General features: G+C 37.3%; 2 protein-coding genes across 2 annotated transcripts in view; one reads left to right on the plus strand and one right to left on the minus strand.

Moving 5' to 3' along the window:
- The window catches only part of Jhbp16 (Juvenile hormone binding protein 16), a 266710-nt gene that overhangs the window by 236210 nt on the left and 10436 nt on the right, over positions 1-20064 (minus strand). The gene's annotated exons all lie outside the window — the stretch shown is intronic.
- Positions 1249-20064, plus strand: part of Jhbp2 (Juvenile hormone binding protein 2) — a 68091-nt gene continuing 49275 nt past the window's right edge. The window contains exons 1-2 of the mRNA XM_069826253.1: positions 1249-1335; positions 11057-11157. Of these exons, the coding sequence (XP_069682354.1) occupies positions 11058-11157 (100 nt within the window). The 5' untranslated portion in view covers positions 1249-1335; position 11057. The remainder of the gene's footprint in view (positions 1336-11056; positions 11158-20064) is intronic.

Consider the following 20064-nt stretch of genomic DNA (forward strand, 5'->3'; position numbering starts at 1 on the left):
AATTGAGAAAAAACGGAAAAGTTACAATGTCTATTTTATATTACAAATTACAAACATCGCACTTCATCATTGCAGGTGATTGTAGACGAACTATTATGAAACAATATTATTGTGAGTTATTAATTTCTCAAGGCGAGTGATAGCAACACCAAATGATTAGATGAAGCATGGATAGATCTTCTTAAAAGCACTGAAGGAGTACTCTCAAATTTGAAGAGGGTAGTGGAGTTCATTATGTGTATCCCTGTAAAACAGTAAAATCAATGTTCGTTGTAAAATCATTCTTCAGTGAGGACTGTGTTGCTTTTCATGACATGATTCTTCAAAAGGTACAATTGTTAAGTGAAATTCATTCTTCAGAGAAATATTGTAAGGCCAAGGCGGATTGATTTATAAGAATATTGTCACGTGAGTAGAGTATTTTGTAGCTATTTCTGTAATACCTTAGTAAAAAAGCAATTTGAAGACAATTTACATAAAGAAGCTTAAACTTAATGCAAATATGCTACCTGACAATTGTGTTTACTATTTGTTTACTTACCCTTAGTAAAGTGTTTGTGTAGTAAACTTTACTGCACACACACTTTGAAAGATTGGTATATTTGATGGATGAGCATACTAAACTTACTCTGTGATAACTGATAAGTGTCCCTTATTTTTTCCAATGTCTAGGAACCCTAGATTAGTGTAACATACAGCTAATTGGCGATGTATGCAATGGAGGGGAACTGGCCATCCTACCCCATTATCTCCTGGCCTAGTTGCCTCATAAGTGGTGCTTTATGGTATCACTTGTGTAGGTCAGACCTGTCTTCAGACAGTTGAGTAAACAACAACAATTGAAATTTCTGGTGTAATTACATATTACGGATTTCGTCCTCCACTTAACACTAGACGAAGGTATAATGGGACTCTATTGAGGGTCAGCACATCTACCTTTACCTAAAATACATAGAAGAATACAAATTATCTATCCTATACTACAATCGAACTCAAGACCAAAAGTCACATGCAGTGTTAAAAGTAGGCCTACAACTTACCGGTTTCGTACACTGCCGTCAACATAGTTGAGACTTCACAATTTTAAATATTTACAATAATGTTTTATTTTGATATTGGTAAGCAATATGAGTCAGTCCCTTATATCAGTCTAGCGCTGAGAACAGAAGTCACGGCCCCGTGGAGTATTAGGCTCAGGTAGAGTATCCCTACCCCCTCCCCAACTGTAAATAAATAAAAACTCCTCTTCGGTGCTCAAGTTCGATCCAGTCACTTTGGCGCCGAGACGTCGTGCGGTCGAGTGTTATCCGGAGAAGAAGCTTTTGTTCGCTCCAGGTAAGTGGAGTAGGTCATGTCTCTCGCTGTAACGATATTAATCACTCTAACGATATTAAGCAGAACAACGCGGCAGAGCCGAGATCAAGCAGTTAATAAAGGTGTCACTATAGCAATTTTATCACATCGTCCAGTCTAGTTCTAGTGTGAAGAGAAGAGTTCGTTTCTTAACTTCATGCCGGACTGTTATGAAATTTTATTAGTCGTTCGCCTCGCTGTAACATATAACTTGGGATGGAATAGACTACAGTACAACCACAGTCACGAAGCTCGAGTTGTGAGGATGCTAGGAACAATAGACTGTGCCGGTACTATTTCGCATTGTCTGTAATGAGGCGATATTAGCGATCCTAGGGGTTAGCAACTATCTATGTATGCATATTTACTACGTATTGAGCTTCGTGACTATATAATAGACTGTGGTACAACTCAGTTATCCGGACCACAATCATCCGGCCCGATTTGGGGGAAAATACAAAAATTAATAAGGTACAGTAAATCATGACTTCTTTAAAGCAACGTACGATATTCGTGATGTTTCATGTGAAATACAGTATAGGTACTATACACAGAATTATGTATTGTACTAAAATAAATTTGTATACAATACTATATTTTAATTTTTAGTTTTTATTTACTTTAACGTACAATTTTAACAGTACAGCACAGTACAGTACAGTACAGTACAGTATAGTATGTATATACTCATAGATTTTATCAACAGAAATTGGGATTTTACTTTGTCAGACAGTTTTTTCTTAATTATTCCTGAGCTATATCCAATTATCCGGATTTCTGCATATCAGGATCGACCTAATCCCGAATTAGTCCGGATAATTGGAGTTCTGCTCCTCATTACTTTTACAGCAATTTCATACAGTTTATTCAGTGGGATTGTAAAGAACTTACCATTATTATTATTATTATTATTATTATTATTATTATTATTATTATTATTATTATTATTCAAGGCATCCTCTATACACGCCATGATGGCGTTTGAGGGTGGAGGTAGAACTCCATACTTTCTTGACCTCGACACTAGAATGAGGTGGTGTGGTGGGCACCACGCTCCGACCGCCTTCTACCCCTGGTAAAGACCCGGTACTCAATTTTATAGGAGACTAAGTGAACCTCGGGACAGTTCTGGAAGTATTAGTAATGAGAAAAATCCCGTCTCCACCTCGGTTTGCACCCGGGACCTTCAAATCTGTGGCCAGTTCATCTACCAACATATTATTATTATTATTATTATATTATTATTATATTATTATTACTATTATTACTATTATTATTATTATTATTATTATTAACTTACAAATGGCTTTTAGAAAACCCGAATGTTCATTGCCGCCCTCACATAAGCCCGCCATAGGTCTTTATCCTGAGCAAGATTAATCCAGTCCCTAGCATCATATCTGACCTCCCCCAAATCTATTTTAATAATATCCTCCCATCTACGCCTCGACCTTCCCAAAGGTCTTTTTCCCTTGGGTCTTCCAACTAACACTCTATACACATTTCTGGATTCACCCACACGTGCTACATGCCCTGTCCATCTCTAACGTCTGGATTTAACGCTCCTAATTTTATTATGATAGGTGAAGAATACAATAGTGCAGTTCTGTCTTATGTAACATTCTCCATTCTTCTGTAACTTCATCTCTTTTAGCCCCAAATATTTTTCTGACTATCTTATTCTCGAACATCCTTAATCTCTGTTCTTCTCTCGAAGTGAGAGTCCAAAAGTTTCACAACCATACAGAACAACCGGTAATATAATTGTTTTATAAATTTCCCAATAATACTACATTAACTAAAATGCGTGAAATAGTGTTTATGAACCAATGAATTTTATTTTCTCTTAATTATTTCTTCATTAATGTTATATTCATTTATTACCCCTTTTAGAGCTTCAATACACTATTTTATAATTTATACTGTTATCTCCAGATGACTTAAAATTTTGAGTTAGATTCGTAGAAATTTAACTTCTGAATTATATTTATTTGCTACCTTTTGCTTCAATACAATAACGTGCTCCAGCTATAATTTTGGATAAATGTTCTTCATATTTTGACGCTTATGTGGCTACAGGTCAATAACTGTTTCTGGTTAATGAAGGCTTGTTTCGGTAAAGCATTTTTTTCCTCTTACTTTCGACTGTAGTTCTCTACTGGCCGAAAGGCTTGGAGACACTTTCTCTCAGTCCGAACTTCTCTTGCAAGGACGCGTTTTCGCGTGCCTTTTAAATATTTCTCCTTCCATTTCCCCTCTGACGTTGACAATACTTTTGTTATTACTTATAATAAACCTCCCCTGAAAGCAAAACCGGCCAATTTCTTACCCATTTTAATATTTACAATGCTGATGTTGGCAGGGAGATATCACAATATTTGACAATATTCATGACCTCCGAAGTGTTAAAAGAATTATTTCCCAGATCTGTTCCTGAAGAAGACATATGAAAACTGACGTGATATATTAGCTGCCAAACACAAAATTACACTAGAAGTATAAATATAAAAATTGCCATGATCATAATAACCATAATAATAAGTTAAGAATCATTATTACCATATTCACGGCTTTGGATCTATTGGTATTTTAAATCCAAAGAATTGATCTCTTCATTTATTCTTCAGCCTTTCAAGTGATATACCGTCTCTTGAATTGTATTACACCAATTCTAAAGTGTCTTTGTATTCTAGATCACCAGAACACGATTATTCCAGGCATATTCTTGTGTTTGAACAATTCTTTGAACGGGCGAAGAACGCCATTGCTAACGATCTTCTGTACTTTTAGCATTTATACTCCTATAGCAGCAATTCCGTTTACGACGCAGGTTGTCTGCGAATAGTCTGGATTCCGCATTCTACCCAGAAAAATCGCTTCCTTCATTCTCATTTGAATTTCCTTTAAATTCTATCATTCTTCTCATTATCATTTCCTTTTTCAGACAAATATAATTAAAGTGAATTTAATAATACAACGATCAATATTGTAAATTTTATAAGTTTCTGGTGGTCAGAAAGAAACAATATGTCAATGAAAATAGCAAAAATTAGTTAATGATGTCGACTTCAGGAAACTACAACATTCTAAAAAATTTAATTAACCAAATAACTGATAATTGAATTATTTGTCAACATATCTCGCCGTTTTTTATAGTGTACCAAAACTTTTTAAGTCTTAAGATTACTTCATACTTAATATTATTAATATTTATGTTACTTAAATAAAAATGGAAATGTATTTACGAGAAAATATGTTGAGGTCGGGGCCTCATCTTGTGGAAAAATAATTTACAGGGCCGCGGTCCCTCGAAAGTTGATATGCGTACCACTGATTAAGAAACAATGTTGTAGTGAATAGGAAGCTTTCTAGGCCTGGTTCACAAGACTACGAAATGTACCAATAAGTAAATCATGTAAACAGCGTGCTGATGTACAGTAGTGGCAAAAAAAAACCGGACCGACTCTTGTAGCTGATTTCAGAGCCTTATTCACTCCAGAGCACGATAGACTGGTAACTAAGACTTTGGTGGTTCGAATCTTGCCTCGGAAGGAAACTTTTTTTTATTCCTTATTCAAATTTATTCCCAATACGTTTCAACAGCTGGTAAAATTCATGTTCTGGAAATAATAAGTTAATTAAGTAGTGAAATATCGCTCCAATCGAAAAGTATTGGGAATAAATTTGAATAAGGAACAAAAAAAAAAAAAGTTTCCTTCCCAGGCAGGATTCGAACCACGAAAGTCTTAGTTACCAGTCTATCGTGCTCTGGAGTGAACAAGGCTCTGAAATCAACTACAAGGGTCGGTCCGGTTTTTTTTTTAACACTAATGTGCATATATTTGGCGGACATGTCTAGTAACAGTATCAAAACAAAAAACTAACAATATTTTATTTTGTTTTAACCGTTACTTACACATCAGCACTCGGTTTAATAGATATTACTCCCCAGCCCATAAGACTTAGTAAGTTACATATTGTGAACCAGGCTTAGAAACCTTATCAGAAGACGCCACGAACTTTATCACTCTTAGCTTTTAGTATATACAGGGTGTATCAAAAATACGTGTACAAACTTCAGGCATGGGTTCCTTACACCAAAAGAAGGAAAAAAGTTCATATGAACATATGTCCCATAATCCTTTGTTTCCCCGTTATTCATTTATTACTAAAACTTTGCGTTCAACGGCTTTCGAGGTCCAACCTCAAAACTTCATTTCTTTATGCACTCATTCATAGAAGGCTGTGACTCGTTGTATCAGAAATGGACTGCAGATGGCGAAGTGTTGACATGGAGACTTGTTTACATGTGTCATTTGTCATTAGTCTGTCTTCAACGTTGCAATTGTGAACGTGGAGTGAGTTAACGTGTTTCGTTCAACCATGGCAGGACGATATTCATTTCGTGAGCAGGCTGACATCATTTTTATGTATGGTCGCGCGAATGGTAATGGACGCGAGGCTGTACAGCTGTATCAGATGGCGTTTCCAGACCGAACACAACCGAATCATCAAACCTTTGTTGCTGTGTATCGTCGCGTTGCTGAGACAGGAACCGTTGCACCACAGACTGGTGATCGAGGAAGACCAAGAATTGTTCGTACGCCGAACCTCGAAGAAGACATTTTACACTGTGCCGAAGACGATCCAGGTATCAGTACAAGACAATTGGCTTGTGGCAACTGGTACATCACACAGTACAGCATGGAGCAGCTCTTGTATCCGTATCATATGCAACGTGTGCAGGGCCTTTCGCATGCCGATTATCCACCACGGGAGAACTTTTGCCGATGGTTTCTAGCACAAATACCCAATCCATTGTTTGTCTCATCAGTTTTGTTTACAGACGAGGCAAAGTTTGGGAGAGATGGAATTACCAATTTCCACAATGAACACGTATTGGCAGATCGTAATCCTCGTGCTGTATTTCAGGCTAGACATCAGCAACAATTTAGGATTAATGTGTGGGCTGGAATTGTAGGTGACTGTTTGGTAGGTCCATACGTTCTACCAGCACGTCTTACAGGTGCTATCTACAGGGACTTTATCCAAAACACTCTTCCAGAATTACTGCACGAAGATGTGCCTCTGAACATAAGACAAAACTTGTGGTTCATGCATGATGGGGCTCCAGCACATTTTAGTCGCCTTGTTCGAGATACACTGACTGGTGTCTACCATAACAGATGGATAGGCAGAGGAGGACCAGTTCAATGGCCAGCACGTTCTCCCGACCTCAATTCTTTGGATTTTTATCTTTGGGGGCACCTTAAACAATTGGTTTATGGAGCAGACATCCCGGATCAAGAAACTCTTCATCGACGTGTCATGGAAGCTTGCGAAATCATTCGACATCATCCCGGAGTATTTGAAAGGGTGCGACAGTCCATGATTCGACGAGTGCATGCATGTTTAGAAGCAAGAGGAGGACATTTCGAGCATTAGTTATGAGTTTTGTGTGTTGGCACATTATTAGTGTACCAATGTGTTGAACAGTTCCTAACGGGGAAACAAAGGATTATGGGACATATGTTCATATGAACTTTTTTCCTTCGTTTGGTGTAAGGAACCCATGCCTGAAGTTTGTACACGTATTTTTGATACACCCTGTATAATTATTAACTATAATGATTTTACATCAATAACTGAGTAATGACATGTGAGGGCATAAGAAAAAATTGAAGTAGGCCTTTTAGGCAGCTTTGTCCATCAGAAACCTTAGAATCTTGTATGATTCAAACGCGTCTCTCTATTGGTGAGAAGTTCGTCAGCTGAGTGACTGAATCAAGTGATTACCGCGCTTTTTGACTGGGGTTAAGTGACCGGAGTGAGATGCTTAACCTTCACCTTCTTCCAGTGCCGAAATTTTGAAAACAACTTTCTCTTCCTGCGGGCGCAGGTATTATTCCTTTGCTAGAGCACTGTGTTATACCACTTTAGGACTGTTGTGAGCTTAATTTCCTGGGTGTATGAACTCTTCTCATTCTTGACCTTCGGAAGTCGCGACAGACCTTGCTGCATTCTCTCAAAACGCCGGGTGACCTTGCGACGTACGTAACTGGAATGTAACAAAAGACAACGCCTCCAGCGAATTCCGGTAAACGTTTGAACAACAGACAGTCAACGATTTCAAAGAGCTTAAATGCAACATTTCTCAACAATACAAGACTGAATAAAGGCAAGGACTGAATTTATGTATTAAGTGAATGTTATTCTCTTCCTAAAAATGCTCCAGTCTTAGCACAGTCAATAGTTTCTTTCGAAAGGTGTTTCACTGTAGGTATATTCTGTAGATTTGTATTGAACAAAGGTAGCCTACTTTGCACTTGGTTTTCTTAGGGTACTTCGGTGTCGTTTGCCGTCCCACGACATAGGCATTTCATCGTCTTGGGATAGTGTCCAGTGGTATGCTCTATCACTTTCAAAATGTATTTATTATATTTTACATTATACCATGCATGAATTATGATACTAGATAGACGTGCAACTACATCAAGCTGATTTTATGGGAAATTACAATTAAAGTAAATGATAAAATCATACCATTATTTACTGACAATTTACCTTCAAATTGTAATTGAGTGAAATTTATTTATTTTAATTGCTCAGTGTAGTCATAACGTACGCACTAATATATCAATTAAGCATAGCTTTTTCGTATGCTTACGAATCTAAATTGTATTAGGCTACTATTACTGCATGCACTATTTACATGTACACGCTTAAAATAAAATGAAATAAAATAAAATAAGAACCTTAAACACAATACACAATTATTTAGTTTTCCAATTTTATTAAGAATGAAACATTTCCTCTGCGTTTTAGGAATGGACTGAAAATTCAAAATGTACAGTAGGATGCTAATAGTAGGCCTACACGCTGCTCAGATGTTATTAATCGGTTTTAATACTGGATACGTAAAGCATTGGTTTTTTTTTTTAACCAACGCAAGTGTACTACACAAGAGACAGTGAGCTGTTTCTATAGTTGCGAGCTCAGACCTCGCACCTGGCAGTTATAGAAACCACTCACTATCTCTTGCGTAGTCCGGATTTATGCGAGGCGGACCTCGGACCTCGCACCTCGCACTTAGTATGCGTCGGTTCAGAGAAACCAAGGCTTAAGCTATCTGTTGGAAATAAATATAGAAATAACACTGAAGTTACTAAAAAATTACATCCCGTAGTTATTATTATCTATTTCTACTATTTATAAATATAATATTGCTATTAATTTCAATATTATTTATGATATTGTATACTAAACTGTTGTTTTAAGGTCATTGACTAGACTCTCGCTGTCACCCCTAGCAGAGTGGCGGCGATGCGATTCTGGGACATTATTTGTCGCACCCCCCCCCCCATCAAAGGTAGCCTACATTTGCATATGCGAGAGTGTGGTTATACTGCTGTGAAAGCAAAGATAGATTGCACTTCATGGAAATCAAAGTAGGAGTAGAATTAAGCAAACGTTATTCAAAGAATGCTTAAAATAAAGAAAAGGCGTTTTATTTATTTTACTGGATGTGCACATGCGATTATGCGCATACCCAGTATCCGCCACTGATTTAGTATGTCTAGTTCAAATCCTAAATAACTAGATCGCTACTGAAGTAGAGTGCAAGCATTAACAGTAGAAGACGAATCGTCTTATCGACCTAAATATTTTAAACTTGCAGTGTAATTGCTGCAGGAAACCCCGAGGCTACGTTCCAGATTGTTTTCCCTGCTGTTCACTTAGCCCCTTTTCCGTAATAACAGTCGGCATGATTCAGTATTTACTGCTGCGAGTAGATCCATGTTAGCTTAAAAGGAATATTGATTATCTAAAGCGTTTTCCTTTACTCAATTGCTGTGGTATAAATACGGTATATGTTTAGCCAATTTATTAACCTATGGTATGAATTTACTCCAAATTATAGTATTCCTTCTCTAGTAATATTGTTCTGCTATATAATCTTTACTTGTCCCTCTGCCCCTGTCGGCAAATAAGTGTGACTTACTGAAACCTCCGTCAGGGGATCCGTGTATTCCGGCATCGGAACGACTGGTTAAATACATAATACACACACTAGCGTCGTGCACTGCAGGCGCTATGTTCGGTTCAAGTTTGTCGAGTATGACGAAATTCGATTTCATCCCCATGTTCGCTGTGCACAAGGAGGCCTTCGTGTTTGTCCCTCCTTGTTATAAAAATATTCACTGTTCTCCTCTCCCACACCATAATGTTTATTTAACCACCTAAGAATTTTAGCACAGATCCTGCGATTAGTTTTCTTTTTTTTCTTTTTCGTTGGTAACTCTATAGCATCTATTAGATGCTTTATGGTTGTGCTAACAGATGGAGTTGCTTGTCAACAATGTGACGCTGAAAGGTGTGTTCAGGTTACTGCCCAGCGACAATCCTGATGTATTTTATATTTTTTGTGATTGGTCAATTAATATTAACCCGGCACACTCACAATCACACTCACATTAATACAAATTTCCAGACTCTACACACCCAGGTAATTTTTCTTCTTCAAGAAAAATTCACCGAGAGCCGAGGCCGGGAATCGAACTCGGGACCTCCAGTAAGCCAGCATGCTAACCAACAGACCACGGAGGCAGAAATTAGTTTTTCATATGAAATAATACGAAGGTTGTAATTTCTTCGATGTCTCTCTCGGTTCGAATATTAAACACATATATACATATGAAGAGTTCCAAAAATCGTTAGGAAATAAGTATTGTGTATAACAATGATTTTGTATAAATATACATACATACACACATACACACATACACATACATACATACATACATACATACATACATACATACATACATACATACATACATAACACAGTGGATGTTTCAAAAGTGATGGTCAATAATTTACAAATAAAAAGTATGAACTGAAAGAAGCAAAAAGCTTCAATAAACATTGGTTCGTAAATTAATCGATCATGCGAGATTCCATTAGGCAGAGAAGGGTCTGTACCTTTGCCTCTTAGGTCACCGGATTTAAGTCCAACTACATTTTTGTATTTGGGGCCATGTAAAAAGCCTGGTTTACACTTCTGAAGTCAACACACTTAATGAATTGCGGTTTCGGATTGAACGCGCCTTTCAGCAAATAATGAATGATCCAGGACTGCTCGAGATGAATCGCAGCTGTCTACAAGAAAGAGCACAATGTTGTGTTCAGATGCATGTACATCATTTTGAACACCTGCTCTAGGTAGAATTCAGTTAGAGATGTCTGCACATCTGCTCTTAGTCAGCGAGGAATCTCAACGGAACACGTGCATTATCTCGACAACGGTTAATTTGCAGACCAATGTGTATTGGAGCGTTTTTGCTTGGGTTAGTTTATACTTTTCATCTAAAAATTATGACCATCACTTTTGAAAAACAGGCTGTAAGGCTTCACTTTCATAACCATGGATTATGAACACTTAGCTGTTACCAGAATAACTACCGATGATTGTGAAACAAGTAGTAATACTGGATTGAGTCAGTGAATTATTAACTGTAATCGAGGAATGAGGCAGGACTTTGAAGATAATTTTGATAATTTCATTATTTCAGAATACTGTACAATGATTAGCCTAATTGATTTCAAATGTTCAACATGTCAAACAATTTATAAGTTATTATATAAATCTGTTCTTAATTGGCAGTCAGCTCAGATTCCAATGGTTCTAATGGTTCTTTTACAGAATGATGACTCCTGCACGTGGCTCCATGGTGAGACTTCTGCTCTTCATCGCAACACTGTGTTCTATGCCTGCCCTCTGGACGGCGCAACAATACAAAACCCGTAAGTTCAATAGCAGCAATTAAGAGCACTTTTAAAGAATCTAAACGGAGAATTCAGTTTATCTCCTCGGATATACAGAGTGTTTCATAAATAAATACGTATAGAGTTTTACAAGGATGATTGAATGGGTCTCTTTTAAGCAAGAGAATTAAAGTCCCGACTCGTAATCTCGGCATTATGCAATAACAAAATTGCCTTCTATCCACCTGGAAATTAGGCAACCGGAAATACATTTAAGAGGTCTACTTTCGTTTGTTTACACTGGTATGCCACCTTTAGAATACACGATGCTGTTCACGTTGTGTTTGTCGTCTCGACGGATGGATCTCGGACTTACTTTTTTCCTTTATCAACTATCGTGAAAGATTTGTATCATCTCACGCCACTCGGATTTTATTTTGGGGACATGCGAATATGAAGGCTCTTCTGTGTCAGAACCCTGCAAATACTCCAAAGCACCTAGTAGCATTAGTTGCCGTTGCTGCAGGTAATGTCCTTCGATGTCCAACAGTTCGAGTCCGACAATCTGAGGTGTGCAATCTAAGCAATGGCGGACACTTAACACTTATTGTGAGATTGTGCCCAGTAAATTTGAATGAAAACTGTTTTTTTTTTTTTTTCACCTGCACTCTCTTCACTTCTTTAGACACTCCATACCAGTACAATATGTTTCAAATTATTCCTCTGTATTGTTCCCTCTTTTATCCAAGTCACATTCACAGTTCTGCATTGACTACTTTGGCGTCACGTATCGTGAAAATGTTTTATCAGGACACCATGTCCATATCCCAGATATGTCCAAACGCTTATAGAACCAGGAGATATTGCACGTCAAGCATGCTCTGCTAAGGTCAATAACTTTCCATATAAAATATGAAAAACGACCTTAAAGAATATGCGCTGCGGGTTGCTTACGCCAGGGGTTACCTCGTACGAGTTACAATTGGACATTATGGTCTAGACCGAATAATTTATCATCCCTAAATAGAAAGTGCAAGAAGCCATTCCAGTTGTCACGGATGTTACACTTGTACTAGTTTCAAACTCTATATATTGAAAATGAAATGACTTTTGTCAACTTTTATTAGTCAATTAGAATCAATTTAGATCAGTAGGCCTATCATTTTACAAAAAAAAAAGTTGTTTGAATGAAATTTATTATTATTGCAGAAAATAAAGGAAAGGCTCCGTCACGAATGTTACAATATTTTTTAACTCACTTCACACCTTATTAACAAAAAGTGTAAAACACATGTTTGTCTGAAGCAAAAAGAGAGTCATTCTCATAGTGTCCATGTGTGAAAGCTCTGCAAATCTCATGGCATTCATGGAGTCACATCCAATCGGTAAATATTTTATAGCTGTTTCTTCCATGTCACGGATGTTTCAGACATTTTGTCACGGATGTTACAGATGAGTTAATGTCCTTCATTTCTCCAGTTTGAAAGAACTGTGATATTTCAAAGTCAAAATATTCACTTGAACTGTAAGATTGCTAATTATTAGTAACCCACTCTACTTAAAATGCAGATGGCAGAAAAAAATACAATAGAGATAAGAGAGAACCTCGGATTCAATAGACAGTACAGTAATTGCTAGGGAATCGCGAATATTCTCCAACGAAAACAAATGAACAATAGACAAGAAAAACTGTTTACTTGTGTGCTGGTTTAGTCGATCAGAAAAGACATAACGCCGATATTTCATACAGAGATTTTTCTATAGCAGGGGCACCTGGCGATATAATGAAATGATATCTTGAATAACGCCTAATTCTTTGAGAGGGTGGGAAGTTTATATCAAAAGTGAGACAGCTTAGGATGGAAATGAACAGAGAAGAGGGCCGAAGAATTAAGGGACAGAGTTTACGTAACAGTGTTTCAATAGGTAATATGTTACTGAATGTAAATAAGGTATATTGTGGGTTGTTTCTTTTGTCTTACCGTGTTACACTGTGTGTGTGTGCGTGTGCGTGTGCGTGTGCGTGTGCGTGTGCGTGTGCGTGTGCGCGTGCGCGTGTGCGTGTGCGTGTGTGTGTGCGTGTGCGTGTGTACGTTTTTAAGTGTTAGCAGGACATGGTATCGCTTTGAAGTAAGCATTGTTATAGCATTATTGGCCGTGCAAAGAATCGTGGATACATGCATTTGTATCCATTATATATGTCATGTACACATCCAATTATTTAATCAACAACATGCTGAAACTTTCCGCTGTCCCTTGCCATACATTTTTGGCACCTGCTTCACTTAAGTTCTCGCGAGAAATACAAGCCCACGTTAAATTGAGACATCCAGTACAAATGCACATATTTTCATGTAGGCCCATCAGGGAAAACACTGGAATTTTACTTGAAGCAAGTAAAGCGATAGGTTTGGAAGTAAATCCTGAAAAGACAAAGTATATGATTATGTCTAGTGACCAGAATATTGTACGAAATGGAAATATAAAAATTGGAGATTTATCCTTCGAAGAGGAGGAAAAATTCAATTATCTTGCAGCAAAGTAACAAATATAAATGCCACCCGGGAGGAAATTAAACGCAGAATAAATATGGGAAATGCTGTTATTATTTGGTTGAAAAGCTTTTGTCATCTAGTCTCCTGTACAAAAAAAAAACCTGAAAGATAGAATTTACAAAACAGTTATATTACCGATTGTTCTGTATGGTTGTGAAAGGTGGATTCTCACTTTGAGGAACAGAGATTAAGGATGTTTGAGATAAGGTTATTAGGAAAATGTTTGGGGCTAAGAGGGATGAAGTTACAGGAGAGTGGGGAAAGTTACACAAATCAGAACTCCACGCACTGTATTCTTCACCTGACATAATTAGGAACATTAAATCCGGACGTTTGAGATGGTCAGGGCATGTAGCACGTATGGACGAATCCAGAAATCCATATAGAATGTTACTTGGAAGACCGCAGGGAATAAGACCTTTGAGGAGGCAGAGACGTAGATGTGAGGATAATATTAAAATGGATTTGAGGGGGGTGGGATATGATGATAGAGACTGGATTAATCTTGTACAGGATAGGGACCGATGGCGGGCTTATGTAAAGGCGGATATGAACCTGTGGGTTCCTTATAAACCATTTGTAAGTAAGGCCTATTGTACTCGTTTTCTCCTCTTTTATTACCTTGCCGTTTAAGAAAATCTGACTTTAGGTCTGAGAGATGGCTATGACGGGAAAATAATGGAATGAGAATTGACAGGAGAAACATACTAAGTTTTTTGTAAAATAATCTAGCTAAAGTCCTCTCCGTTTGTTACAAGTCGTAAGTTACATAATCAGCCTGAAATCGAATATCGGTCTCATGTAATGAATGCATATGTGATCTCCAAGCCTGTTGATCATTTGTCTCACTCCGATTTCTCCGTTCCCTATAAAGGAACATTAGTGAATTTTGAAGGGAAAATCAAAAATGGTAGTAACCTAATAGCTACCACATGCCGAGATGCGGGGGTGGGAGGTCTCGTGTGGTCGGAAGTTTTAGCTAATACAATGTATGTAGAAAATAGTCCAACATACATACTGAATAAACCCTACGGGAGTTCTGGTGGTTTAAAATAGAAGCTATTCCAATTTTGCGCGGGAGTAATACAATCCTGCTCGAATATAACTCGCCCAGTTGTCCGAGACCTTGACTCTTACGTTAGAGCAACGCCACTTGTGCGTGTGCCCACCGCTTTCTACAGAGGTCACTGGGACAAACTGCACGGCTGACAGGTGACGTCACGACTGGTTTCACATCCTTGTGCATGCTGACTGCAAACCTCGATGAAGGAAGAGCAGCCTAGAGGGCAATGCATTGCGTGCGATTTCCGTCACGACTAACTTATAAATCTGATGGCCGGTTTCACCAACCTTCGTTATCATTATAACGTCTCGTTAAATAATTTAATGACACGTTAGTCAGTTTTTGTGTTTCACCAAGTATCATTATTGCTAACGCATCTTTAAATTCATCGTTAATTTATTAGAACCTATTCGTCGCGTTAAAACAGTAACGATGCGTTAAGAAGTCAACAACATGGCGGACGTAATTATTCGATGATGAAGTTCTTTATTTAGAACTTCAACATAACGACGAACTTATATGTTGTAATAACACTCGGAATAATCATTTGAAGATTTAAGTGATAAAGAATTCCACGAAAGCTACACATTAAGGAAATCAGTAGTAAGAATGTTCTAGAAGAAACTGAATACCAGTATACTGTATAGGTTAGAATACGACAGAAATCACCCACTTAACGCCTCTTCAACAGATTCTTCTCGTTTTAAAATAATGTTGCGGGAAGTTTTGAAATAGTAATTGATGATATGAACGGGGTATCAAAAGCTGTATTGTCTAGATATGTGAATAAATTATCAGACGTATTACCAACATTACAATAGTCATTATTTCTATAGGCCTAATAAGCTTATAGCTAAATTTTATGTTGTCATAGACAACATAGATTGTGTACATGTTCCAATCGTATATCCTGGCAGTAATATAGCCAAAAGATTCTGCAATAGAAGATCCTATTTTTCCTTCAATATTCAAACAATTTCATAGGCCTATGTAACACTCCGCATAGAAAAATTGTGGCTAAACTAGCGCTGAGGTAGTTTCCTTCGTACTTTGCTTATAGCCTACACCTTGCACATACGAATCTGTGACAGGTTATGTTTGATTAGTTTAATTTTTTGTTATGCCTTGCATATACGATCAACTGCATTACCACAAAAAAATCCCTTATAAGTTCAACGATTTTCACTTCTACCTCAGAACTACCTCAGCGCTAGTTTATTGAAATTGTAATAGGTTAGAATACGACAGATAGGAATCACCCACTTAACGCCTCTCCTACAGATTCTTCTCGGTTTAAGATAATGTTACGGTCTACACGGATAGCACAACATTCCAAAGGAGGATGCCTTTTAAATGAAAAGGGTGCAAAGAGATTTTCTTTTAGGAGACAATGGATACCCCTTAAAATCCAATTTAATGACATCTCTCCTGAATCCTGCCACACAAGTATGGCAAAATTGTTACAGGGTACTAATAAATCTGCATGAAATACAGTGGAAAAGTAGTATGCAATTTATGGAAGAGGCGATTTCCCGTCCTAAATTTAGGCCTAATATAACTGCTTAGAATGCTTTGTATATAATTCATTGTGGCATCAATTTTTAAGCTGTCGACCTTGTAGTCCGCTAAATTTTCTCAGATTTCCTTTAGAAGCTACAATTTAACTGCTCTATATTCCTATTATTTACATTTGGAAGCAGCTGTCTTTTTTTTTTTAATTGCGGTATGACAACATGCTGTATTTAGGAAGATGTTATTAAAATTACTGCCTCTTACCCGTTTGCCTATGATTGTTTCCTCATGCCAAACAAAGTCAGCCATGATCATATGTAACCAATGAAATTCGCGATTTCGAAGCCATGGTCGTATGAAAAACAAAACATGCAAGATACAAGTACAAAATCCCCTCGTTAGTAAACGCCTGTTAATTTTAAAGATACGAGGCTTGGTGAAATAGTAAACTTTTAAAGATTCCGTTAAAATTAAACGATCCATTTGTTGACAAGTCGTTTGTGCTGATTTAAAGAAGCTTGGTGAAACCGGCCATGAGAGTTTTCACAAATAAACATACCAGTAACACGTAACATGTTACGTCCTTCAAGATCCTTACTATTTAATGAATGAATCTTCATTTTTCTTGTATTCTGCTCCTTTGTTACAATTTTCACTATATTCTTTTATTTTCCGCTCATGTTTCATTTGTTTATTAGTCTTACTTTGCATTATATTTTGCTTTCTTATTATACAAAGTATAGAAATATTGTATTGCATTCATAGTTTCCTACCCAAGGGCAGGTCTTTCACTCCTAAGCCGGCTTTCTCCAATCTTCCATATTTTGTGCCTTCCTCCTAGTCGCTGCATACGATCCATGTATTTTAATGTTGTCCATCATTTGATATCTCGTCGTTGATTTTTATTTTTATTGGGTTATTTTACGACGTTTTATCAACATATAGGTTATTTAGCGTCTGAATGAAATGAAGGTGATAATGCCGGTGAAATGAGTCCGGGGTCCAGCACCGAAAGTTACCCAGCATTTGCTCGTATTGCGTTGAGGGAGAACGCCGGAAAAAACCTCAACCAGGTGACTTGCCCGGACCGGGATTCGAACCCGGGCCATCTGGTTTCGCGGCCAGACGCGCTGACCGTTACTCCACAGGTGTGGACCTCGTCGTTGATCCTGCAGTAACTCCTATGTGCAAAATATGAAATTCTTCAGTAGGAAGGTAAAACACATTTATTCATCCTATGGCAGCCGTACATAGGAGACTGTGAATTATTACATTTTCGAAAGAAAGAAATATAATTACATATAGGAGATTTTATTATTTGTTGTATCACTTTTTAAGTTTTTTAATAGAGCAAAAATCTGAAAATCGATAAATATGTCACATAGGAGTTATTGCAGAAACAACGACGATCTTCTTCTGCCCTGAACTTTTCTCCCGTTCACCATTCCTTCCAGTACATTCTTCAATAGCCAATTCCTTTTTCTCTTCCTGACCAGTTTCAGCGTTATTCTTTCTTCTCCCATTCTTCCTTGTACAACTTCATTTCTCATGCTGTCTGCCCATTTCACACGCTCCATTATTCTCCATATCTACAATTAAAATGCTTCTAGTCGCTTCTCTTTACTGCGTCGTAATGTCCATGTTTTGGCCCCATACACTGTCACACTCCACACAAAGCACTGCACTAGTTTCTTCCTAAATTCCTTTTCCAGAGGTCCGCAGAAGATGCTCCTTTTTTATTAAAAACTTCCTTTGCCATTGCTATCCTTTTGACTTTGTTCTGGTGCCTCATTTAGAATTCGCATGTTTACCTTCTCTATTTTTCTTTGAATAAGAGAAAAGTATTGTAAATGCTGCAAAAATATAGATTCCAAAATTTTCACGGAGATACAAGTTTCCAGAATTTCTGATAACGAATATGTAGTCTAATTATGGCATGCAGTTTCTATACAGCTATTTTTCCTTAAATTTCCTACAAGTCAGTTTGTCCCGAAATAGTGCACATCATACACAATAAATTTTAGTAACAATTTAATGGGCCTTTATTTGAAATCAAAAACACAAAATGGTAATATATTCTCAACCGAAATCCTATCTAGAAGATCAAGTGGATTAGGACCTACGCCCAAATGATGAACTGTGTTCCAATGGATATTCTTATTAATATAAAGGCAAGTGACACACACACACACACACACACACACACACACACACACAGTGGAAAGTGTAGGCCTAGAATTTAAAATAAATGAAGGCTCGTCCTTAAAAAATGTTGCATTCTACAGACTACACTCCATTTCTTCTCATATATTCTATGGCATCATTGGAAAGGGGATTGGTTTGGTGTCCTCGTTAGCGTTTTGCGTTCTGCAAAAGATTAAAAAAAAATCTTCGCGATGCCTTGCCTTGTATTTTACTGCTCCAAGTGATGCTCGTCTGCGAAAGTAGACATATTTATGCATAGCCAATATCCTATGTGCAAACAAAGACCGGTAGAAAGTGCTTAGAGTTCACTCATATGCCATGGACTACTAATTACAGAAATATGATTCAAAATACAATAGGCTACAATCCTTGTAAAATGACTATTATAATTCTTTGAAGAACACAGAAGGTAGACTTGCACATTAAAATGCAATAGTTAAGTCGTCGAATTTGTTAATTTGCAAGTAACTAGTCACTTTCACCAAATTTATTTAGTGAAGAGTTGGATCTACATAGAAATAGTTAAAGAAAATATGAAAATATTGTACATCATTATTGAAAATAATGGTTAAATATAATATGTAATACAGGGACATCATCTTATTTTTACTAACATTTCTAATATTAACCTGGCTATACCTTTTGATCAACGATTAAGAACAGGAAACACAGTTTCCTACTCCCTTCCACGACTGGAGTTCGATGATACTGCCGTAATATACAAAAAAGTCACTTTACTAGGTATAGGAGGGAAGAAAAGTAGTTCATCCATTTACGTAAACTAGGAAATATCGCGATTTTGAGTTTGATAATTTTCATTAGGTTTTTGTTTAATCAAAATACAGTACAGTATTAACAATGAGTGTTTTTACTTACGAACTGAGCTGTCCATGCGGACGTATTCATTATGCAGTGTATATTATACTGTCTACAGCACATTAGCGTACACTATAGAGAATGAAGTTAAATTGAAAAATAATCATAACATGGATATTTAGACACATTTTTTGAAAATGGTGGCCGTTCATTTCGATACAGGCTTCAGTTCTAATGTGCATATTATCGCACTATAGACTATTGTAGTAATACCAATTACCAGGTTCGTACTTCGTATCAGTAACTCATGTTGAAATAATTCTGTACCTAGTCTATAAAAGAGTACCTTACGTACTGTAAATTCAATCTTCACTTCTGCCCGATCCGAAAAGATAAAATTACTCAGACATGCTATCTACTGCCCGTCCAAGTGGTTACGTCGCAGCGTCGTAGAAAGGGAGGAAATCACGTGACAGTTAATTACTTAACGAGGCCCTTTTATTTAAGTTATTTTAAACAATTTTATGGGTATAATATTACGTAGACGTCCAATTCCTAATAGAAATTGATGTTCTCAAAAAAGAGCAAAGACAGCCCAGCCACTAGCATTTATAGAGAGGTGAATAGAAGCAGGAGGGGGAAACCGGGATGCGACGTAGGTAAATGGAAAATGATGCAATATTGAAAGCTCTTTCGTCACTGGAAAACGCGAACATATTTTTGGAACGTACTGTTTACTACGACCGTAAGGTTACTGTGACTGTATATGCGGGGTCTTGGATCTGTGTTGTTGAC

This window comes from Periplaneta americana, chromosome 5 (genome assembly GCF_040183065.1).
Source record: "Periplaneta americana isolate PAMFEO1 chromosome 5, P.americana_PAMFEO1_priV1, whole genome shotgun sequence".
NCBI lineage: Eukaryota > Metazoa > Arthropoda > Insecta > Blattodea > Blattidae > Periplaneta > Periplaneta americana.